We start from the raw sequence: 23,260 nt of genomic DNA on the forward strand, positions 1-23,260 counted from the left end.
ATTAGCGATGCCATCACGTACCCCAAAGTCGAACTGGTGAAGGCACAAAAACCAGGGGATGAAAACAGAGGATTTTTAGAGGTTTTGCATGATTTTCTCTTCAAAAATCGTGGTTTCAGTATTTTGCTATTTTTTGTCAATAAAAATCAAAGTTTTTTGAGAAGCTGATCTTGGTGTCTCTAGATAAAAGGAGGGATAGTTTTGTTACCCAACTTCATGTTGGAAGCATTATGGTAAACGCGGTCATATTCAAAAGTTCTACAAAACCAGGGAGGGTCTCAATAGCAGGCTCACGCCGCAGAGCCATCTGAGGAGAAGGGGGCAGCCTTCTATGCATTTGTGGCCAAATGACCTGCAGATTATGTCACATCTTTTGTAGGGTAGTTAGTAGAATGACCATTCAGGGAGGGTCTTAAAATAATTATGTAACGTTTCTATAATGGTCATTTGGTTGGTCAGTTTAGGATATTTCCTTTTCGTATTTTGTTCTTACTTAGAATGTTTCTTTTCAGTCTTTCGTTTCTGTTTTAGGAACTTTGCTTGTAATTGCTTATTTAAGGAGACTTCATCTCCTTTGTTAATACAACATTTAATTATCATTTCAAATCCCTTATTAAATATCTTATGCGAACGAAGGGTTGTGTCTCATCTTGGAATGGACATATCCTCCTTCTCCTAATCGCACCTTTATATGATCATTTGTTATTGATACGATTCTTAATCACTGTTCATTGTTAAAAATTAATTAATCACTTGTTGGAGTTGCTTTATGATTAATTTAATCATTGTTTGAAATTTTGAATAACTAACCAATGGAATGGTTAGCTGCTGATCGGGTTTGTTAATGCCTTAATCAATATTTGTTTGGCCAATCGGTCCTATACTCGAACTCCCTCTTTTGATATGGATTATCGAATCCTCCCTATCCAGCAATATTAAGTATTGAGCACTTGATCATAATAAGGTATGCTAGCTGACTGTTATTTGCTTATCGAATCTATTAATGATACTTGACTATCTTCGATGGAATCATTACACGGTGATGACAATTAATGGATGATGGTTACACTATGTTACTCATTATCTCCATTGTCTTTCCTCTGAATGACAGATGTTATAGAGGTGATGCCAATATGGATTTATATATGATCAATGCATAAGAGATCTTCATGAGATTCTGAGTAGCATCATTATTTTGATCATAGCTTCAGTATGCATCATACTTGATATCATGTGGCTCAGTATGTTGTATGCTCTTAAAGTTTTCATTCCTTGATTATGAGAATTGGTGGATAGCATATCAAATCTCTTACCTCTACTACATCTTATCCTCTATGCTTTACTTGGATGCTTGATAGGAAAATCATGAAGTCTTATGAATAAGACTATTTTCCTCAATACGGTCTTCATGCTTCAGTCTTTATTAATATAATATGCAAAGCTACCTACTTGAACTTCTTAAATACTATGTACAAATTGTTATTTCCTAACTACTAACTGTTTGAAGGTGTTTCAAGGCTGCCACCCTTGATCACACATGTTTTATTGCTGCTTATTATAAGGTTAAAAATGAGGACATCACAAGTCATTTAATTGACAAATTTTGAATTATATTTTTTACAGAATCATATAACTAAGGTTTCTATGCTCATGCAGTGATTTTGAAGGAGCTCGATGCCTTTTGCACACCTAAAAACTAGAAAAAGGTGAAGTCAAGGAAATCGACATGCTGGAGAAAATTTTAGAGCTATGAGCCTGCCCTGCAAATCTTAAGAAATTTGAAAATGTTCTCATCTCCAAAGGTCCAAGTATCAATGGCTTCGCTTTAAAAAAAACACATTATGATTACTACTACTGTAGATCAGCTAGTGTTCTATATCTTAAGTACAATATTTTAAATATTGACCTGAATACAAGAAAAGTGACAGAGATATTTTAAAAGCTATAGTAAGAATGCTCAGAGAGAAAAAGATCAAAATTATGTATTATGTGATACACGGAGGCAACACTAGATTTATCTAAACAAAGATGTAAACCCCTTTTCTATGATCATCTCTTAGATATGAACATTTATATCACATGAAAACAAAAGCTATAGTTCTTACTAAGGAACAAGTAAATCAATATAGAATTGTATAATCAAACCCAAGAACACTTATTTCATTCTAAGACTTGCCTTTGAAGACTCCATAACATTCAGTAGCTCTGTCTTGCTCAATTTCAGTCGCTGCTCAGTATTTAGAGATCCCAGCAACAATGCAGATATAGCCTCATTGATCATTCGAACTGTTTTCCCTTCATATTCATCCTAAACAGCAGCAATATATCAATCTACCAAGTAACTATACCTAAGCAAACTAACCAAAAAAAGAAATAATATAATTCCAGTGTATATGCTGTAGCCAATACAATACAAAAATGAATTCCATCAAGGAATTGTAGCTGACCATAGCTGAAGGTGTTTGATCCAGCATACCTGTCCTATAATAATGCCCTCAGATATATGAGTCCGTTTGTCATCCAGGAATTGTTCAACTTCCAAAAAGCTCATCCCACAAAGCTCCATGGCTATCTCCTTATCATCCTGCCTTCCTCCTGCTTGTGAGAGTAAAATTTCTTTTAAACATGCAGGCCAAGAAAAGTCAACAGTAACAGAGAGTTAATGAACATCAACTGTAGTCTATATTATCCTGGATCAACAATATAAATAGTTGCTGGATAGCATGTATGGTAAATTAATTACAAGCTTTAGAATATATCGGTCACCTATGATAGCACGAAATGTAAGAGATTTGGAGGCACCACGAACAAAGAGAAGCTGAAACAAATCTGACTCTGCCATAGATAACGCATATCGATCAACCAGACGCAATACCATTGGAAATAATCCTGGATCTGTAATTGAAAGGCGTTTCTGTGCCCTAGACTCAATTTTTTCAGTCATCTCTTGCACAGTCATCAGTGCTTTATTCCTGTCATTAAAAACAAAGGGTCTTAAGACCAATTTGTACAAATATCACCATACAAAGTATCTGTATGTAAAATTCATTATTTGCTCACAAGATCATCAACTAAAATTCAAGCACAAATGTCAAGTATCAATCCCCGTGAATGAAAATACATATTTTCATTAGCATAAATAATGCCAGCATAATCTAAGTAACCAATCAGCAGAATATAGCTATAATATTACAACCACCAAAATCAAAACCTCATCATACAAAGCATCAAAAGCCACAGAATATATGCAAGACCAAATAGAAATTCATACTAGTTCCCATATGGGTACTGTTCTGATATAGATTGGCACATTTTGGAAATCCTTGGTGCACTAAGGTTGGTATACTCCACATATAAAACTAAAGAAAAAAGTATGTCCATACCAAGAAGCACCATATAACATAGAAATGTCAAAAAAGTGATTTCTTGGCCATATAATTGAAATTCCCTCTCATCCCTCAGTTGTATCCAGATCTAGATATATTTCATGGTCATATCCTAGCAACATCATTTCTATGGTCATAATATGCATGCAGATATATATCTGAGACCTATCCACAGCATACAGAAAAAGACAGCTAAACACATTCATTAAGGCAAACATGTCTTGTTTCTTCATCATCCTATTTTTGCTTGCATCTAGCAAATTTCTGATTTCTAAGTTTTTATTTGAAATTTGTTACTCCTGGAATGATCATAGGCTGTACAGCATAAGAACCAACTTCCTTATATTTCACCTATTCATACTTGATAATTCCGTTCATTCATTTAAGTTCTAATATGGCCTTTCTATAATCAAGCTTCACATATAAGTCAGTGCTTGTAGTTGGACACAGTATCAGTTATCAAAAAGTTCGATCCCCATTTTGTATTGGCTTTGATGTATGCCTGAAGATTATGGAATAGCCTCAATGAAAACACACACACACACACTGTGTGTTTTCTAACATGAATTGTGAATTACTAAATAATAAGGCAATCTGCTGCTACTTTCCATTTGAATAATTAGCCTTAACTACTGCTCATATTTCAAGCCATTTGTCAAAATTATCTTTTCTCCCACCTTCTTTCCTTCTTTGAGGTTTTGTAGACATTCTTTGAGGTGATATATAGAGAGAGAGTTTTCCCACACAAATTGTAAATTTCTACATAACAAGGGATTGACCTCCCACTTTCCATTTGAATAATTATCCTCAACTATTTCTCATATTTCCACTCATTTGTCAAAATTATCTTTTCTCCTACCTTCTTTCCTTCCTTATGGTTTTGATTACATTGTTTGAGGCAATCATTACTCAACCATATATCCTACCCTCTACGAAATCTAGTTAGTCTGCGTGGAACAAAGGAGGCAACAAAACAAGTATCATTGGATTGCACTAAAATTATTGCCAGAAAACTTGCTTATTTGTAGTCACAGAGCTAAATTTTAATCTAAATATGTGTTTCAACACAGATTATCCCTTTCAATAAGATTTTCAAACATCCCTAAATGCTTTGAATGCCTTTGAGCAGCAATGAGATGTGCCCAAGCTCATGTCTGGCTTTTGGTGGAACACACGAGAAGGTCCATTCAGTGAATCCTAATCTGAGGGTTTATGGAAGCTGAGTTGTCTAAAAAATTTCTATATGATGTTGACTCAATTGACATTTAAAAGATACTTTACCTTAGACTACCTAATTACAGTTAAATATATATTTACCAAAAATTTAAAATACTTGATAAAAATTGCTCTCTAAAAACGCTAGATCACCAATCAAATAGGGAATCCATTTTGCGCAGACGGAAATAAAACAAAATATAAGTCCTTTGGAATGTGTTTTAGAAATATGGTGATGTGCCCATGCACAAAATGCTTTTAGTATTGTGTCTGTAACCTATTATTGTATTATGTATATCTTAAAGTCTTATTTGTAGCATATATTAAGGCCACTTTATATTATATATCATAGTACATGAATACAATTTCCTTCATATATCTTGGTATGGCATGCATGTTCCCTTATTATGTCTGAATCGTATAGCATCCATTTGACAATAGACGTGGAAAGGAGGGTGGGATAAACTGCATATCAAACTGTCATTCTGTGCATATATTGTTGTTATATTTTGCACTCCACCTTGTTATTACTCAGAACCTACAAGCACCTTGGCTACATTATTTCAAAATAAGCTATGCATTCAGAATCTGCAAAGAAAAAGGCAACATATTGTTGTGACTTATTCACACATTGCCCCATTGCAAATGGGAACCCCTACCTTTTTTGCTTTCTAGGGTTTGTTTTCTAGGTCTTTTAGGGTTTTGTCTATTTGCCTTTGCATGATGAGTGCTGTCAGGGGGATCGCTGGATAGCAGGCTCTGCTTGAGCTAGGTTGAGTCAATAGATGCTCCAGGTTAGGGTTTCTTTGAAAGTCTTCCTTAGGGCCTGGTTTTTCTCTTGTTGCTAATTGTGTCTTGCTTGGTGAGTGAGTATCATCCTTGAAGGTCCGAGCTAGGTCAGGTTGGTGAGTGATGAAGTCTGGAATGTCATCCTGATCTTCAAATGCCCTGAAATTTGGCTAAGTCTGGAATGTCCTGATCCTGAAATTTGACTAAGTCTGGAAAACTGAGTAATCCTCCAAAAACTAGAATTTGCATTATAACTCATGGAGGTCCAAAACCACTCTCAAACATCCTGACAGTATATATGGAATATAACTTTAAGTATAAGAAAGTACTTAAATGTTATATTCCATAAAATGATCCTGACGGAGAGACCAAAATGTCAAATTTCGCTCCTGACCCTTCCAAAGGGTCCAAAGCGAATTTCGCTCCTAACCCTTCCAAAGGGTCCAGAGCGAAATTCTCCATAAGACATTATACTTTGACCAAAACCTAGAACTCACGTATTCTCAGGCTTGAATGAAGGTAAAAACGCTTGTTTGAATGAGGAAATGTGAAAATGAAGTCAGGATTTGAGCCCAATGATGATTTTCGCTCAGGATTTGAGCCCAATGATGATTTTCGCTCCTGACCCTTCCAAAGGGTCCAGAGCAAAATTCATTTTTCTCCACTTTGCTCTTTGATATGACCAAGTTTGTTGACTTCTGGGGCGTGATGGGAAGGTTTTGATGCACATTTGCCTTTGAGAGGAGATTTGAGGTGACAAAATGATGGAAATTAGCCTAAAGTAGGAATTTCGCTCCTGACCCTTCCAAAGGGTCCACAGCGAAATTCTTGAAAACCTCATTTTCTCCCTTGTTTGGACCAACGTTCTAGTTTTGAGGTGATGGGATGTGAAAATGTGCAGGATTTTGGCCACGATTAGGAATTTCGCTCTTGACCCTTCCAGAGGGTCCAGAGCGAAAATCCTTATACACCTAAATTTCTCACTTGTCAAGACCAAATTCCTAGTTTTTAAGGCATGTATGGAAGTATTTTGACTTGTTCTAAGCCTTAGGAGGTGAGTAAAGGTGGATGAGGTGAAGATTTTAGCCAAGAAAGAGAATTTCGCTCCTGACCCTTCCAAAGGGTCCAGAGCGAAATTCTTGAAAACACTCATTTTTCCTTTAGCCAAAGTCAGGACCAAGGTGGAAATGAAAGGAAAGTAGTCTATGTTTGCCTCCCAAGGAAGATTAGAGTTTGAAAAGTCAAGAATCAAGGTCAAAACATGATTTTCGCTCCTGACCCTTCCAAAGGGTCCAGAGCGAAAATCCTTATATCTCTTGTTTTCTTCCTTGTTTTGGCTAGGCGTTGGCATGATGGAGGAATTACTATGTTCTTGCCTTGAGAGGAAGTTGGATGCTTTGGTAGATCATGATTTTGCCTAGGAGATGAATTTCGCTCCTAACCCTTCCAAAGGGTCCAAAGCGAAATTCACTATAAACCTCATTTGCTACCTTGAATGGGCTTAAAACCTGGTTCCTCAAGTGGAAAATGATCTATGTTTGCCTCCCAAACAAGATTGAAGTTTGAAAAGTGAACAATCAAGCCCAAATCATGATTTTCGCTCCTGACCCTTCCAAAGGGTCCAAAGCGAAAATCTTCTTAGACCTCATTCCCTTCCTTGTTTGACCAAATTTTGATTTGCAAGGTATCTTGAAAGGAAGAATGGACGTGTTTGGCCTTTGGAAATGTTTGAAAGCATTGAAAAATGAAGGATTTTAGCCAAGAGGGTGAATTTCGCTCCTGACCCTTCCAAACAGTCCAAAGCGAAATTCTTGGAAACTCATATTTTCTTCTTGGAGATGGTCAAATTCTTGAGTTTTATGGCATGGTTAGAAGGACTTTGATGTGTTCTTGCCTTTGAATATTGGATTGAGGTAATGGAGTAGTTAAAACAAGCTCAAAATAGGAAATTCGCTCCTAACCCTTCGAAAGGGTCCAGAGCGAAATTCCTAAAATCCCTTATTTTCATAGCAAAGTCAAGTCAAACTTGCGTTTTTGTAGCTTGGATGGGTGAGGAGAAGTGTTTTCTTGCCTTTTAAGGTGGATTCAAGTTGAAATGATGGAGGAATAAGCCTAAAACAAGATTTTCGCTCCTGACCCTTCCAAAGGGTCCAGAGCGAAAATCCTAAAACCCATCATTTTCTCCAAAATTTGTGCCAAGCCATGCCTAGACTAAGGTGAGGGATGCCCTTGAGATTGCCCTTGAATTGATTGTTGTCTCCAAAAATGATGATTTTGGGCTAGAGGAAGAAATTTGCTCCTGACCCTTCCAAAGGGTCCGGGGCAAAATTGTGCAAAACCTATCTTTTCCCTCAATTTTATGCCAAATCTAGTGTGGATCAAGATCAAAGAAGGCCTTAGGAATGACTTCAAATTGCCAATAATTATCAAGTTTGAAGGAATTGAGCCAAACGATGAAAATCGCTCCGGACCCTTCCAAAGGGTCCAGGGTGAAATTCACAAAATGTCCTTTTTCCTTCAAGTTTGAGCTAAGCCAAGACGATGATCAAGGCAAATTGGACCTAAAGATGGCCATAGGCATGTGTTTCAATAGGCTTTGAGTCCAAGAGGTAAGGATTTTGAGCTAAAGAGTGGATTTCGCTCCTGACCCTTCCAAAGGGTCTAGAGCGAAATTCCCAAAATCACCTAGTTTGCCCATGAGGAAGGTCAAGTTGTGGATTCCTAGCCTTTGGTGAGGAGAAGGATAAGGCATTTTGGAGTAGAGACATGATGGAATTTGTCCAAAAATGCAAAATTCGCTCCTGACCCTTCCAGAGGGTCCAAGGCGAAATCCTTTGAAACTACTTTTTTTCACCTTGTTTGGGCTAGGCGAAGAGCTAATTGTGAAATAATGTTGAAGAGAGGTCTAAATTGGGCAAAATAGCAAATTTCGCTCCTGACCCTTCCAAAAGGTCCAAGGCGAAATTCTTATAGGGCCTGTCCCTGGGGAGAATCTTGAACAAGCTTTATTTTTTATATCTTCTTGTTGATGATTTAAGGTGGAAAATGAATTTGTTATATGACCTTAATCATCTTTTGGTTTGTTGTGCAGATGAAAGAAGACCAGGCCAGGGCAAAGAGGACCTTCTCCGGTCCAGCATCATCAAAAACGACCTTCTCCAATCCAACATCATCAAGGACGACCTCTTCCAGTCCAGCATTTCAAGGAAAGGTACACCATCCATCCTGCACATCAAAGACAAAGGAGGTTAAAGCAAGGATCCATTGGAGAAGCAAATAGTTTCAGAAGAGTTAATTAAAGTTAGCTTCTTAGCATCACCAAATTGAACATCAACCAAGTGTCAGACAAGGTGGTGTCCCGGTCATCATTCCTCCAGTTGGATTGGTCCACCGCAGCGTGTCCAGATTCAATGTACCTGACTCGTCGGGGATGACACAAACTTCAATGTACCTACCCCGGTTATCCATTGGTCGAAGATTCCAAAGAAGACATGTGTCCAAATAATGCAATTATTTCATTGGTCAGAATTAAGTTTGTTGTAACAAACCCTAATTAGGGTTTTCATTGTAAAATCTCGGCCATTGATCTCAAGTTGATCTAAGCCGTTGAATTGTATTGAGAGCATTATAAAAGGCTCAAGCTCTTCATTTTGAAGAGGTTAATAGATAATAGCAAGCTAATAGCTAGTAATTAAGAGTTAGAGGTTAGAATAGCTAATGATTGATAGTGAATAGAATAGAAATTAGAGTAAAATAGGAAGAGAAGGCAAGAAATTGTTGCCTTGATTGTCAATGAACCCTTTTTTCATTGAAGATACAGTGAAATGTGTCATTTCTTTACAATACGCATGGTCTCTTGTTGAACCTTCATTGTAGATGGTAAATGATTAGATTGAATGAAGAAAATTGGTGAATGCACCTGTGTGGAATCCGTCTAGTCCATACCACTAGCCTCTTACTGATTGTAAGTGCGCCCTGCGTGGTCAACTGGCATAAAATGAGCTTAATCTTAAGTCGTTACACGTCTATTGTTCATGTATTATCTTGAATGGTGATCAGTGTCTGATGGTGTACGATTTGAACGTATTGGAAGCATCCCTTAGAAGATCGCACTGAGTTGGTGTCGGATTGTTCAAGCCTGATGGTGAGACCCAGCCCAGTAGGACTCCACCTAGTCGTTCATCCATCTTCTCGCATTCTAGGTAGTAGAGTAGACTTCTTGAACCCTGCATCTTTTACCATTTGTTTGTCTTCCAGTTAGTAAATAGGACTTGTGATTCCAGCAAATCAGACGTTCAGGTCATCGAGTGTAAGTCCCCTTGTGATTCCAGCAAAATCACATCATACCACGAAGAGCTTATCCACAAGTAGAGATCCTACATAACAGAACCTTGAAGTTTCTCCGATCGATCCTTTTTGTGATATCTTCAGCATTCGGGAGCTTTATTCAAGAGAGGATAAGGTACCTTTAGGTATTTTATTCTGTGTTCGCATGTGCATAAAATACACATCAACACATATGAATGTCATGTCACTTAGACGCGACATGAGTTTTCACAATTAGCAAGATTTTCCTACAGATTTGTGTGAAATGTATCCACTACACAGTGTTCGACAAGAATGTGTCCTCAGGATCCAAGTGACATCTATTAAAGTAATCTTGTATTATTTAGTGTATATTGGACAATTAAATCTTATGATAGACTTAGAAAATATTATTTTATTCTTTAAGTTTTTATCCTGTTGCTTTATTAGTTGTCGATCTTATCCCTTACAGATAGATCTTTTGTAACTGTTATTTATGGAGTCTTTCACTCCTTTGTTTATATCAAATATCTTGGTAATCATTTTGTGTCTTGTATTTTTCATGATAACATCCTAGACATCTAGAGGACTTGAGGACTTGGAAGAGATGTCCCCTTTTTCCAAGATTGGACAGCATGCACCATTTGGTGCATACATATAGAAATGGTAACATTTTAAGGAAAAAAAATGCCAAAACCCCCTAAAAGGCTAAAAGGGAGGGATTGTCATTGCAAATATAGTGCATTGTATTTATTTTTTTAATTTTTAGCTGCTTTTAGTTTTTTTAAGTTATTTTAGTAGTTGGCACCTTGTCGATCCCTCACCATCCCTGACATTCCCAAAATTTAGGAAAAATTTTTCTGTTTCCACATCCCAGAAACTCAGAGAAATAATACTACTGCAGTTTGACTCCTGGCTAACCTTAACGAAAAAGAATGTCTTACCTTGGTCTGCAAGGCACAAAAATCCTTCCAAAATCTGAGGGAGGGTCACATTTCTACTCCAGCACCAGCCACCTCGGTTTTGTAAAAACAACTGTCATTGAAGGTGATGCTTCTAGATCTGGAATTGGCGAGCGGTCTCACGGGATGACAATCCCACTGCTTTTGAGAGTAGGGAATTAAATAATAAAAACAAAACAGATGTAAACATTTAACAGACAAAATGTTAGTCATCTTTTATGCAATGGCCAAGTGGTATCATGTCTCATCTGGAACTAGTTCTTCATTGAGACTAGCCACATGTAATGTCCCCATTTCTCTAGTGCTATCAAGATGTATGAATTTGCCGGACCTCCATTCCCACAGGCGAGTTCATAGTGTAAGGGGATGATTGGTTAGCTAAAGGGGACTTTTACTTAGACATAATTTATGTCTTTGGTGAAGATAATAAAGTAACTTTATAATATAAAGTTACAAAGGTAACCTTTTCTAAAACTAGAAAAGTTAATTTCTTAAATGATGATTAATAAGTAAATTTATTTTAAAAAGTTACATGACCCCACTCCTAGACAAGTAATAAATTATAAAGAGGTGGTCAAGTTTTAGTGATGAGCCAACCCTCATAGCTGAGCGCTCCTTGAAGGAAAAGAAGATTCCAATGGAATCTTTAAGTTATGCCATTTAGGTTTGCGTTGAGTGTGGGAAGCATATTGCAGCCTTGGTGTGACATATTGCATTCATTCGATTATTATTTTTTGACAACTTTCAGCTCTGCAAACCTGCAATCGGCAGCTACAGCAAGGGTACAAGGGTTGAGAACAATTCCCTCTCAATTCTGGACTGGTTGGACGCAAACCCAGCCATTTATAGATCTCTGGTGATAAGGAAGAAGCATAGATCAGGCCATTTTGGGTCAAATTCTGAGCATTCACAGTCTGCAACAGCAATTACAAGGTTGAATTCTCTGATCTGGGCAGTTTACAGGGTGTTACCAGCAAGTACAGCCATCCAATCAGCAAGCCATACACTCCCAGACAGGGCCATACCACTCACCCTTGCCTGGAGACCATTAAAAATAATTTAGAGGGTTTTACCCCTTCTAATTGCTTCTAAAATCATTGTTGGGTGTTAGTTTGAATAAATGTATGATCTCTTCAGCAGTATTGAAGCAATTGTGGACTACATGAGCAATTTATTGGGAAAAAGCTACCAATTTAGAAGAGGGATCCTACAGGCAAAATTCCAGAAGTACGTAGAATTGCATCTGAGTTTCAGATTTGTTTAGATAATTCATTATTAGTGTGATAAAGTCAATTGGGGCCATTATTGCTCTGTGGGGACTTCCACATCAGCATTCTTTCAAGTCAAGCCAATAAAGAGGCTCAACCATGCAAGCATTGGACTAAGGGTAGGCCAATTTTGGCTTTTAGTGTTTCTAAATCTGATTTTTGGATGTTTGGTAAATTGCTGTCAATAAATCAGTCATCTCTATTTCCTATTTCAGTAATTGTTCCCTCTTGCATTTCAAATTTTATTTCACGTTGGTTCCTGTTGTGACGTATTCACACATCGCCCCATTGCAAATGGGGACCCCTACTTTTTGCTTTCTAGGGTTTGTTTTTCTAGGGTTTTTAGAGGTTTGTCTGTTAGCCTTTGCTTTTTGAGTGTCGCCAGGGGGATCACTGGATAGCAGGCTTTGCTTGAGCCAGGGTTAGTCCACGGGGCCCCAAAATTAGGGTTTCTTTGAGAGTCTTCCTTAGGGCCTGGTTTTGCTCTTGTTGCTATTTGTGTCTTGCTTGGTGAGTGAGTATCATTCTTCAAGGTCCAAGCTAGGTCAAGTTGATGAGTGGCTAAGTCTGGAATGTCCTGATCCTGAAATTTGGCTAAGTCTGGAATGTCCTGATCCTGAAATTTGACTAAGTCTAGAAAACTGAAGAATCCTCCAAAAACTAGATTTTGCAATATAACTCCTGGAGGTCCAAAACCACTCTCAAACATCCTGACAATATATATGGAATATAACTTAAAGTATAAATGTCACTTATACTTAAATGTTATATTCCATAAAATGATCTTGACAGAGAGACCAAAATGTCAAATTTCGCTCCTGACCCTTCCAAAGGGTCCAAAGCGAATTTCGCTCCTGACCCTCCCAAGGGGTCCAGAGCGAAATTCTTGAAAACCTCATTTTCTCCCTTGTTTAGACCAACATTCTAGTTTTGAGGTGATGGGATGTGAAAATGTGAAGGATTTTGGCCAAGATTAAGAATTTCGCTCCTGACCCTTCCAAAGGGTCCAGAGCGAAATTCTTGAAAACACTCATTTTTCCTTTAGCAAGAGTCAAGACCAAGGTGGAGATGCATGAGGAAGGATCTATGTTTGCCTCCCAAAGAGGATGAGAGTTGGAAAAGTCAAGGATCAAACCCAAAACATGATTTTCGCTCCTGACCCTTCCAAAGGGTCTAGAGCGAAAATCTTTGTAGCTCTCATTTGCTTTCAAATTTTGACTAGGTGTTGGTTTCTAAGGCATGTTGGGGAATGAATTGATATGTTCTTGCCTTGAGATGGAGTTGGATGATTTTGAAGAGCAAGATTTTAGCCTAAAAGAGAATTTCACTGCTGACCCTTCCAAAGGGTCCAAAGCGAAATCCATCATAAACTTCATTTGCTACCTTGTTTGAGCTTGAAACCTTGTTCCTTAGGTGGAAAATGTTCTAAGTTTGCTTCTTGAGATGGTTTGAAGTTTGAAAAATGAGCAATCAAGCCCAAATTGTGATTTTCACTCCTGACCCTTCCAAAGGGTCCAGAGCAAAAATCAACCTAAGACTCATTTCTTGCCTTATTTGACCAAATTTTGATTTGTAAGGCATCTTGAAGGGAAGAGTGGACATGTTTGGACGTTGGAAATGTTTGAAAGCTTTGAAAAAATGAAGGATTCTAGCCAAGAAGGTGAATTTCGCTCCTGATCCTTCCAAAGGGTCCAGAGCGAAATTCCTTGCAAGCCTATTTTTTTGACCTTGCTTAGACCACAAACCTTGTCTCCTGGGTGAAGAATGATGTTTTGTTACCTTCCAAAGAAGATTGGAGTTGAAAAGATGAAGGATCAAATCAAGAATGAGATTTTCGCTCCTGACCCTTCCAAAGGGTCCAGAGCGAAAATCCTCCTAGACCTCATTTCTTTCCTTATTTGGCCAAGTTTTGATGTCCAAGGCATGTTGAAAGAGAGAATGGACATATTGAAACCCTTAAGGACATTTGAAAGAGTTAAGGAGTGAGTGTTTTAGCCAAAGAAGGAAATTTCGCTCCTGACCCTTCCAAAGGGTCCAGAGCGAAATTCCTTACAAGCATATATTTTTAACCTTGCTTGAGCTTAAAACCTTGTTCCTAAGGCGAAGAGAGAGGAGATTTTGCCTTGCAAAGAGTATTGGGATTGAAAGAATGATGATTTTGATCTAGAAAGGGAAATTTGCTCCTGACCCTTCCAGAGGGTCCAGGGCGAAATTGTGCAAAACCTATCTTTTCCCTTAGTTTCATGCCAAATCTAGTGTGGGTCATGATTAAAGAAGTCCTTAGGAATGACTCCAAATTGCCAATGATTATCAAGATTGAAGGAATTGATCCAAAAAAGTGAATTTCACTCCTGACCCTTCCAAAGGTTCCAGAGCTAAAATCTTAAAACCACCTATTTTCCCTGCAAGTCTAGTCAAACGTTAGGTTTTCATGGCTTGGATGGGTGCGAGGAGACATGTTCTTGCCTTTTGAAGTAGTTAATTGGTGTTGAAAAATGAAGGAAATTAGCCCAAACCAAGGATTTCGCTCCTGACCCTTCCAAAGGGTCCAGAGCGAAAATCCTAGGATCACCTACTTTCTTTGCAAGACAAGTCAAAATTTTCATTTCTATAGCCTAGATAGGAGTGAGGCAATGTGTCCTTAGTCTTGGAGGTGAATTGAAGTTGAAAGCATGGAGGAACATGCTCAAAACTTGAAAATCGCTCCTGACCCTTCCAAAAGGTCTAGAGCGAAAAACACTAAAACCATCCTTTTCTCCAAATTTTGTGCTAAGTCAGGCTTGGACTAGGGTGAGAAAAACTATTTGGAATGCCTTGGAAAGATGTTTGACCATCAAAAGTGTGAATTTTGGGCTAAAATGCAAATTTCGCTCCTTACCCTTCCAAAGGATCCAGGGCGAAATTCTTATAGGGCCTATCCCTGGAAAGAATCTTGAACAAACTTCATTTTAATATCTTTTGTTGATGATTTAAGGTGTGAGATACTATGTTGAAATGAATTTATTATGTGTCCTTAATCATCTTTTGATTTGTTTTTGCAGATGAAAGAAGATCAAGCCAAGACAAGGACGACCTTCTCCAGTCCAGCATCAACAAGGACGACCTTCTCCAGTCTAGCATCATCAAGGACGACATCTTCCAGTCCAGCATTCCAAGGAAAGGTACACCATCCATCCTGCACATCGAAGACAAAGGAGGTTAAAGCAAGGGTTCGTTGAAGAAGCAGACAGTTTCAGAAGAGTTAACTAAAGTTAGCTTCTCAGCATCATCAAATTGAATATCTACCAAGTTGCAAGTGTCAGACAAGGTGGTGTCCCAGTCATCACTCCTCCAATCGGATTGGTCCACCTCAGCGTGTCCAGATTCAATGTACTTGACTCATCAAAGATGGCACAAACTTCGATGTACCTACCCCGGTTATCCATTGGTCGAATATTCCAGAGAAGACGTGTCCAAATAATGCAATTATTTTATTGGCCAGAATTGAGTTGGTTGTAACAAACCCTAATTAGGGTTTTCATTGTAAAATCTTGGCCGTTGATCTCAAATTGATCTGAGCCATTGACTTGTATTGAGGGCTCTATATAAGCCCTGGCTCCTCATTTGTAAAGGCTAATAGTTAGTCAATAGTTAGAGGACGATAGTGAGTAAATGGTTGATAGTCGGTGAATAGGTAATAGAATAGCAAATAGAATAGCAATTAGAGTAGACTAGGAAGAGAAGACAAGACATTGTTGCCTTAATTGTAAAGACTTCTTTTTCATTGAAGATATGGGGAAATATGTTGTTTCGTTGCAATATGCATGGTCTCTTGTTGAATCTTCATTTTAGATGATAGATAATTAAATTGAATGAAAGAAGTCGTTGAATGCACCTATGTGGAATCTGTCTAATCCATACCACTAGCCTCTTACTGATTGTAAGCGTGCCCTGCGTGGTCAACTGGCATAAAATGAGTTTAATCTCAAGTCGTTACACGTCTATTGTTCATGCATTAACTTGAATGATGATCAGTATATGATGGTGTCCGATTTGAATATATTTGAAGCATCCCCTAGAAGATCGCACTGAGTTGGTGTTGAATTGTTCAACTTGATGGTCAGACCCAGCCCAGTAGGACTCCACCTAGTCGTTCATCCATCTTCTCGCATTCTAGGTAGTAGAGTAGACTTCCTGAACCCTGCATCTTTTGTAATTTGTTTGTCTTCCACTTAGTTAATAGGACCTGTGATTCCAACAAATCAGACGTTTAGGTCGTCAAGTGTAAGTCCCCTTGTGATTCCAGCAAAATCACATCATACCACAGAGAGCTCATCCACGAGTAGAGAACCTACATACAAGAACCTTGGAGTTGCCTCGACTGATCCTTCGGCGAGATCTTCAGCAATCGGGAAACTTTGCTCAAGAGAGGATAAGGTACCTTTAGGTATTTTATTCTGTGTTCGCATGTGCATGAAAAACACATCAACAGTTCCTAAATTCCAAGTATAAAGTCCCTAAAAAAAAAGTTTAAAATATCACAATTGTCAAAAAACCACAAACAAAACTTTCGCTGTCAAAGACCCAAATTTGTAACAAATCAATCAGATTCAAGCTCAGTTCCAAATGGCATCTTTCACCACGTTAGCATATACCACTTATCAACTCAAAGGACACCTATAGAAGATCAAAAACTTAGATTGACCATATACTTATGCTTTGAGAATAATTTATAAAAGGGCGAAAGATAATGTGGCAGCATATGCTTGATCCCTCCATAATGAGGCACCTGTTTTTCATGCTCTCTCAATTTGCCAACCTAATTGGCTAGAACTTAATTAGGCATTTAGGACGATTGTCCCTGTCATTCTCCACACCAATAGGACAATAATATATGGAAAGAAAAGGAAGATTTGATCAATGCCAATTATTATAAACTTCCTTAAAAGATTGCATCTTCTTTCGAAAGCACTCTCCTATCATTCAGAAGGCAATTGACAATGGGCATTTATCCCCATCTACAAGACAAGTAAGCTTTCAGAAACCCTACAAGAACATAACCTCCAACTTCTACAAACAATAAAGAAGGTTGATATCAAGAAGCATGTTGCTGAGTATTTTTTATTAAATTATTTCGAAACTGCTATGCTGCCACATAAAACTAGTGGTAGAAAATTTTCCATATACCTTGAACATAATACAAAAGAATATGGAAGAAGAACAGCTTTATTGCATTGGATAGTGTACAGGACAGATCTTAGTACAAGAAGAAACTCTTACACCAGCACCATATCACCAACATTTGACATTCTATTCCTAAGATCAAAGGGCTGTCAATCAAGAAAAGACGATTTACCTAACTATTCATAGCTAAAAATGAGTAATACACTACAAAAGCCAACAACAAAATAATAGCAGTGCAGCCAAATTGGCCAGAAAACATTTACACATAACGAATACAAGAGACACTACATTTACCCCCACTTAAAGAATGAGAACAAGAGGGAAGAAAGAAAATCTCCCAGAAGCAGCTGCTGCTGAAAAAAAGCCAAAATTCACAAAAAAAAAAGCTTTCCTGGGATGATTTTTATGGAAATTGCCTCAGAATGCTGAAATCCTGTTGTTGAAACTTTGAAAGTCAGATTGCTGGTGATAAACCTCCACATTATCTCGGCCACTAGAGCCTGCTTGTGAAAACCAAGATACTAAAATCAAGCCCTCCTTTGCTAGCACTACAACAAATCTTTTCCTCGGATACTTAAGGGATACCTGAATTGGTCCCCCATAACTCTACATAAAAATCTTCCCGTGATTGTATTAATTTTGGAGACAAGGCCCTTGAGGGATATCATTAATGAAAAAAGTAGATTAGTATGGCCTATAAGACCATCGTCAGGAAAACCGATCTCCTAACTGAGGAAAGCCATCTACCTTACCAACCTTCTAGATTCCAAAGGATAAGCATTTGCAAAGGAAATCTTGTTCCAACCCATAAATATCAAGACAGATTTATTAACTCTATTCAAAATCCTTTTCATAGTCTCCCAAGAAATCTTGTTCCCTAATAATCCTTACCCATGGAGTCAAGAATAGCATGGTATCATCCACAAATGACTAGTGCTATCCCATTTGAGGAAGCTTTTAGCCCTTTAAGAGTTCCCCTATTCTTAAGAAAGCAAATGTACCTACTTAGAGCTTCAGCCATTATAATGAAGAGATAAGGTGACATGGATGCCTTGGGAAAGACCTCTAGGGCAGAGAAAAAACCTACCACAAAGCCATTTACCAACATTGGGAAGTAACTTTGAGGAAAAGCAACTTCTAACCCAATCCCTCAATTCAAGACTAAAGCCAAATTTCTCTAATACTCACTCAATCATAAGCTTTAGTAAATCAAGTTTAGTGAGCAAACCTTTCTTGTTACTAGCTCTGCAAGAGTGCATGAGTTCATGGCCTCTAGCAATCTCATTTGTAATTCAACTCCCTTTCACAAATCCTCCTTGCTCTTCCACAATCAAGGAAGGAAGAAAAACTTTTAAGTTGTTTGCAATCGTCTTTGAAATTATCTTGTACACAATGTTGCACAAGGAGTATAGTCTTTTGGATTCCGTCAATTCAAGGCTGAAGCCAAATTTCTCCAATACTATATCCAAATACCCAGCTATCTTTATCATAAGCTTTAGCGATATCAAGTTTGATGAAAAAACCTTTCTTGTTAATGGCTTTCAAAGAGTGTATGAATTCATGAGTTGTAGCAATCTCATTAATAGTTTGCCTCCCTTAAACAAATCCTCCTTGTTATTCTGCAATCAAGGAAGGAAGCAAACCTTTAACTCTGTTTGCAATCATCATTGAAATGACCCTGTACATAGTGTTGCACAAAGAGATAGGTCTATAGTCTTCTCAATTCCAAGGTTCACCCTTCTTAGGAATGAGAGCAAGGAAAAATGTATTCAAGGATTTTAAGACCGATCTAGAATCCCTTGAATCTTGCACAGCACTCGATAAATCATCCCCCATTAGATCTCAAAAATGTTGTGAAAAGAAAGTTGGTAAACTGTCAAGACCAAAAGCACAATCCCAAGCCATACAAAAAGGGCAACCTTGACTTCTTTAGAGATGTTTTGCATAAAAGCCACATTTTTTGAACCTCCTACTGTAATCAAGATTGGTTCAAGGAACTGGTCCCACTTTTCCCTTCATTCTCTAACTTCCTTACTTAAACATTTTTACCAAAAGGAAACTAGACAAACCTTGATGATATCTAGGTTTTTTGTCTCAATTTTATAGATGTAGTTTATTTGCCCTATTATTTTGCACATTAACTGAAAATTAGTGTTCCAATCACCATCTTTGAACCATTTGATTCTTGATTTCTGGCTCTTGAAGATCTCCTCGCATCAATACCTATCATCTAGTTGACTAACAACATATTTTTCCCCATCCTTACGAAAATATAAGACTTTGTTGGCACGAAGAAGTTTTTAAATATTTGAAGAGGTTTTTGAAGAAGTTTTTGAAAATATCACACTTTCTTTAGAAACAAGTCTTTGAAATCATTACAATTCCACTCCTTCAACTGTTGTTTCAAAGCTTTAAGCTTTCTATTGAAAAGATACATCTTCATCCTAAAAATTGAATGTTGAGAATTTTAGAAGTTCATGAAACCTCTATCCAAATCTTGGTGCTCCGACCATCATGTTTTCAAAACAAAACAATACTCCTCTAGGGAACCTAAGCTTATCAATAGTCAAAGAGATGGAACTGTGATTAGAGTCAAACTTCATTAATGACCTCCCAACAAAAGACAGAATCCATACTCAGCCACAAAGTAGAGGCCAAGAATCTATTGATCCTTGTTGCAATATTATCATGCCCTTTTCTCCTATTGAACCAATTAAATCACCCACTATGTAGTTTGATATTCCACAAACCAAAATCCCTGAGAAAGGAGATTAAACTCTCATTCTCCCACTAGTTTTGGGATCCCCACTCTTATTGGAAGAGTCAATCCTAGCATTGAAATCACCTACCACAATTCATTGGGGTTCTTCATTGCGTTTCATGAACGCTTTAATTTGTGTCCACCAGCTATCGTTCTCTTATTTAGACTAACAACCACAAGCATCAAAGGCTATAAAGATAAACTTTGAAGATAGCCCTGACCTAACAAGCCAACCAAGATTCTAAGAAGTAGATCTCTTGAGTAAGACCTTCTAACAATTCCAAATAATCTAGCCCTCCTAAAGAACCCGTAGCCTCTTTATTGATAATGCTTCACCTCCCAAGAAAGAAACGAAAGTTTCAAATATCATACACATTATCAAGCTTAGTTTTGCGATTCAAAACTATCTCCAAATTATGTTTCTCCAAGAATCTCCAAAGAGTAGTCTCTTGGGTGGGGAGTTTAGTCCCACGATGTTCCAAGATAGGACCTTCATTGGGAAACCTTTGATCTCTCAATGCCCACTAAGTTGTCTTCTAATTGAGATTGATGTCCCACTGCCACATCTGCCAAGGCCATTGTCATAAGGCTGCATGCCTATTCAGCCTTCTAACTATTTACTTGGAAAGATTTTCCATTGCCTTTTTTTCTCAAAAGACCATCCACCAAGGACCTCCAGTTGCTTCTAATCTTGTTCACTCTACATAGTAATTGGATTATGTGGGAGGTGGGTTACTCTCTTTCTTCTCTCAAGGCTAGAAGCTTTCTGGTCTTCCACCAACTTCTCCAAGAGCCTAACCAGATCTCCTTTGAGATTGTAATATGCAAGCAGTCTTTCATTTTTCTCTACTTCAAATTGACATTCAGCTTGTTTAGCCATTTCTAAACCTCCTTGAGTTGTAACCGCTCCTTCCAGCCACCTATTGCCTTTCTGTTAATGAGTTCATGTTCCTCGTTGTTTGCTTCTTCTTGCGTTTTATTAAACCAGCTATATCTTTACCCATCTCCTCTGCCTTCCCCTCTATCTAACCTTTTTTCTAAATTGTTGGGCATTCTTGAATAAGATATCCATATTTATTACATCCTCTACATCTAAAAGATAGTACAGTCCAAGGTTTAAATCCATTCAAAATCACCTACTTTGTTGATTATCTTTGAGCACGTTATCTAAAAGGTACTAAGAGCAGGTTATCTTTGATTATCTATTAGGATTTTTTAAGCATAGTCTTTATCCATGAGCTGTCCATCTCTGAACTGACCCTTGCAATCTAAACGTATTTTTCAACCTACTTCCATGCCTCTTTAAATTTGCCTACTGTATTTGTCAGAATTTCAACTAAAGAGAACAAAACTTTTCTCCACCTGGAGAGAGTGTACTTCCAAGTGGCTAATTGACTTCATTTGCCCGAACATCAACCAATATTATCAATTAGATTTATTGAAATGCAAATCCCACGATGGTGGGTTCTAAAGCAAGCAGACTTCGAAGAGAGATTACAGCATCAAAAAAATGGAAGCACCTCACTAAAGACCTCAGTTTGACCTTTTGGTGCGGATTTACATTTTAAAATAAAGCCAGCCGAGTTCATTATCCTATTTATACACCCCTACACTTTAGAAAGATTTATTCAAATCAAAAATGTAAGCACCTCACCGAACATATTGTACGATCTTATAGTGTGGAATAGCATTCCTCAAGTACATTGACTCGGCTCATCTTCATACAAATTAAAAAATTTCACTTAAGATTCATCGGCATTGATTGTATTGAGTTCAGAGCATAAAACTCTGTCAAATTTCAAGCAATGGAATCTACATAAATCTACTGACGCCATCCATGAGGTTTTCAGTTGGCATTTCCGAGACCTCGTATAAAAGATTATAAAATCAAAAACTGGGGTTAACCTCCATTGATGGTATCTAGTTTAAAAATACAGCTGTGCACAATTCCAGGCGAAACAAACCCTATTTTAAATTTAAACAATAACTAAACAGCAGTTAATTTTACCAATTGAAAAGGTAAAAATGTAAGGGGGTTCATACACGGCGGTCGGGGAGATATGCGAAGCAAGGCCATCTGAATAAACAGCGCCGATACAACGCCCCACAGTGCGCAGCATTTCGATTTTGAGAGAACGCAGCACAAATTTGAGCTCCAAATGAGCGAGCCATTCGGCATCTGTGAAAGGAGTTAACGGAGGGCTTTCTTTTCCTTCTCCTTCGTTAGTAATTGTGCTGAGCTCTGCATCGAACTCTTTGAGAAGCACCTTCACTTCTTTCCCGGAATCTGCAGTTGCAGTGTCTAAGTCTGCCATTTTTTCTCTTCAAAAGGGAAGAGTGAAATGCCAGTAGCAATTTTCAAAACAATATATAAGTAGTGCACTTCAAAAATGTGTTTGTTTTTTTTTGGTTTTGTTTTTGTTTAGATAGAAAAAATTTTGATTTTTTTTAACACTTTCTTTTAGCGTAATATCAATCAAGGGAATCAGGGATAGGGAGGCCACGGAAGAGGACTAACACTAATTTTGTGGATATGTGGATATCGAAGTTTTTAAATGGTATATGAGATTTTTTATACGACTTTAAAAGTTGAAAGTTATTCTGTTTTGGTTAAGGTGGTAATAAGGGTCAAGGTGACGAATGATTATATAAATTATGTATAAGATTTGAGAAAAATATATGTATTGATGATCTAATCTACTATGTCTTACAATCATTATTAATTAAAAAATTTAGAAATTTTTAATTGACACTTACAAATTTATGTAAATGAATTCATAAATGAATGTCTTTTATTTATCACATAACAAATTGTATTTTAAATATCATTATTTGAAGTTTAATAACATGTCAATATGTATTATCAAGAAATATTTTTGGCTTATAGGAGGAATGGAACGAAGGGGTTAGCTAGGGTTTCAAGATGGCTTACATGGATGCTCTAACTAGTTCATGGGTAGAGGGTGAGGGTTACAAAAATGTCACAACTTGGCATGGCGCCCACCAATAAGGGTTTGGGAGGATCAACAAAATGGAAGACAATGAAATTTTGGCCAACGTCAGATGGAAAACCTATCAAGGAAAAGATCCACCCTACCAAAGTAGGATACACCACTCTTAGAAAAGGAGGTTGATTTTTCATGCATTGAAAAGAAAATGTGGCGACCAAAAGAGATCCCATCTTCTTCCAAATAAGACTAGGTACGTATCCAAAGTGACCAAAGTAGAATGATCTCTTTGATGAAAATAGGGCAAACAACTGAGACGGTGAATCAATTGTCACCAAAACTTGCAGCAACTTAATTTAATCTCGGATCTAATAATTAGCAGTGAAAGCATAAATCAACAACACAACGTGAACACACTTAACACCGAGATTTTTTACTTGGAAAACCTGGTCAAGGGAAAAAC

At 37.6% G+C, this 23,260-nt stretch overlaps 1 protein-coding gene across 2 annotated transcripts in view; it reads right to left on the reverse strand.

Annotated features, from left to right (window-relative positions):
* Positions 1-22,226, reverse strand: part of LOC131055015 (uncharacterized) — a 111,278-nt gene extending 89,052 nt beyond the window's left edge. Inside the window, exons 1-4 of one of the 2 annotated variants that reach the window (XM_057989618.2) lie at positions 21,893-22,226; positions 2,767-2,972; positions 2,477-2,616; positions 2,177-2,308 (exon numbers count right to left, since the gene is read on the reverse strand). In XM_057989618.2, coding sequence (XP_057845601.1) covers positions 2,177-2,308; positions 2,477-2,616; positions 2,767-2,972; positions 21,893-22,164 — 750 coding nt within the window. In that variant the 5' untranslated portion in view covers positions 22,165-22,226. The remainder of the gene's footprint in view (positions 1-2,176; positions 2,309-2,476; positions 2,617-2,766; positions 2,973-21,892) is intronic. The other variant, XM_057989619.2, reaches the window with a different exon arrangement.
* Positions 22,227-23,260: the final 1,034 nt, after the last annotated feature.

This window comes from Cryptomeria japonica, chromosome 6 (assembly GCF_030272615.1).
Source record: "Cryptomeria japonica chromosome 6, Sugi_1.0, whole genome shotgun sequence".
Taxonomy (NCBI): domain Eukaryota; kingdom Viridiplantae; phylum Streptophyta; class Pinopsida; order Cupressales; family Cupressaceae; genus Cryptomeria; species Cryptomeria japonica.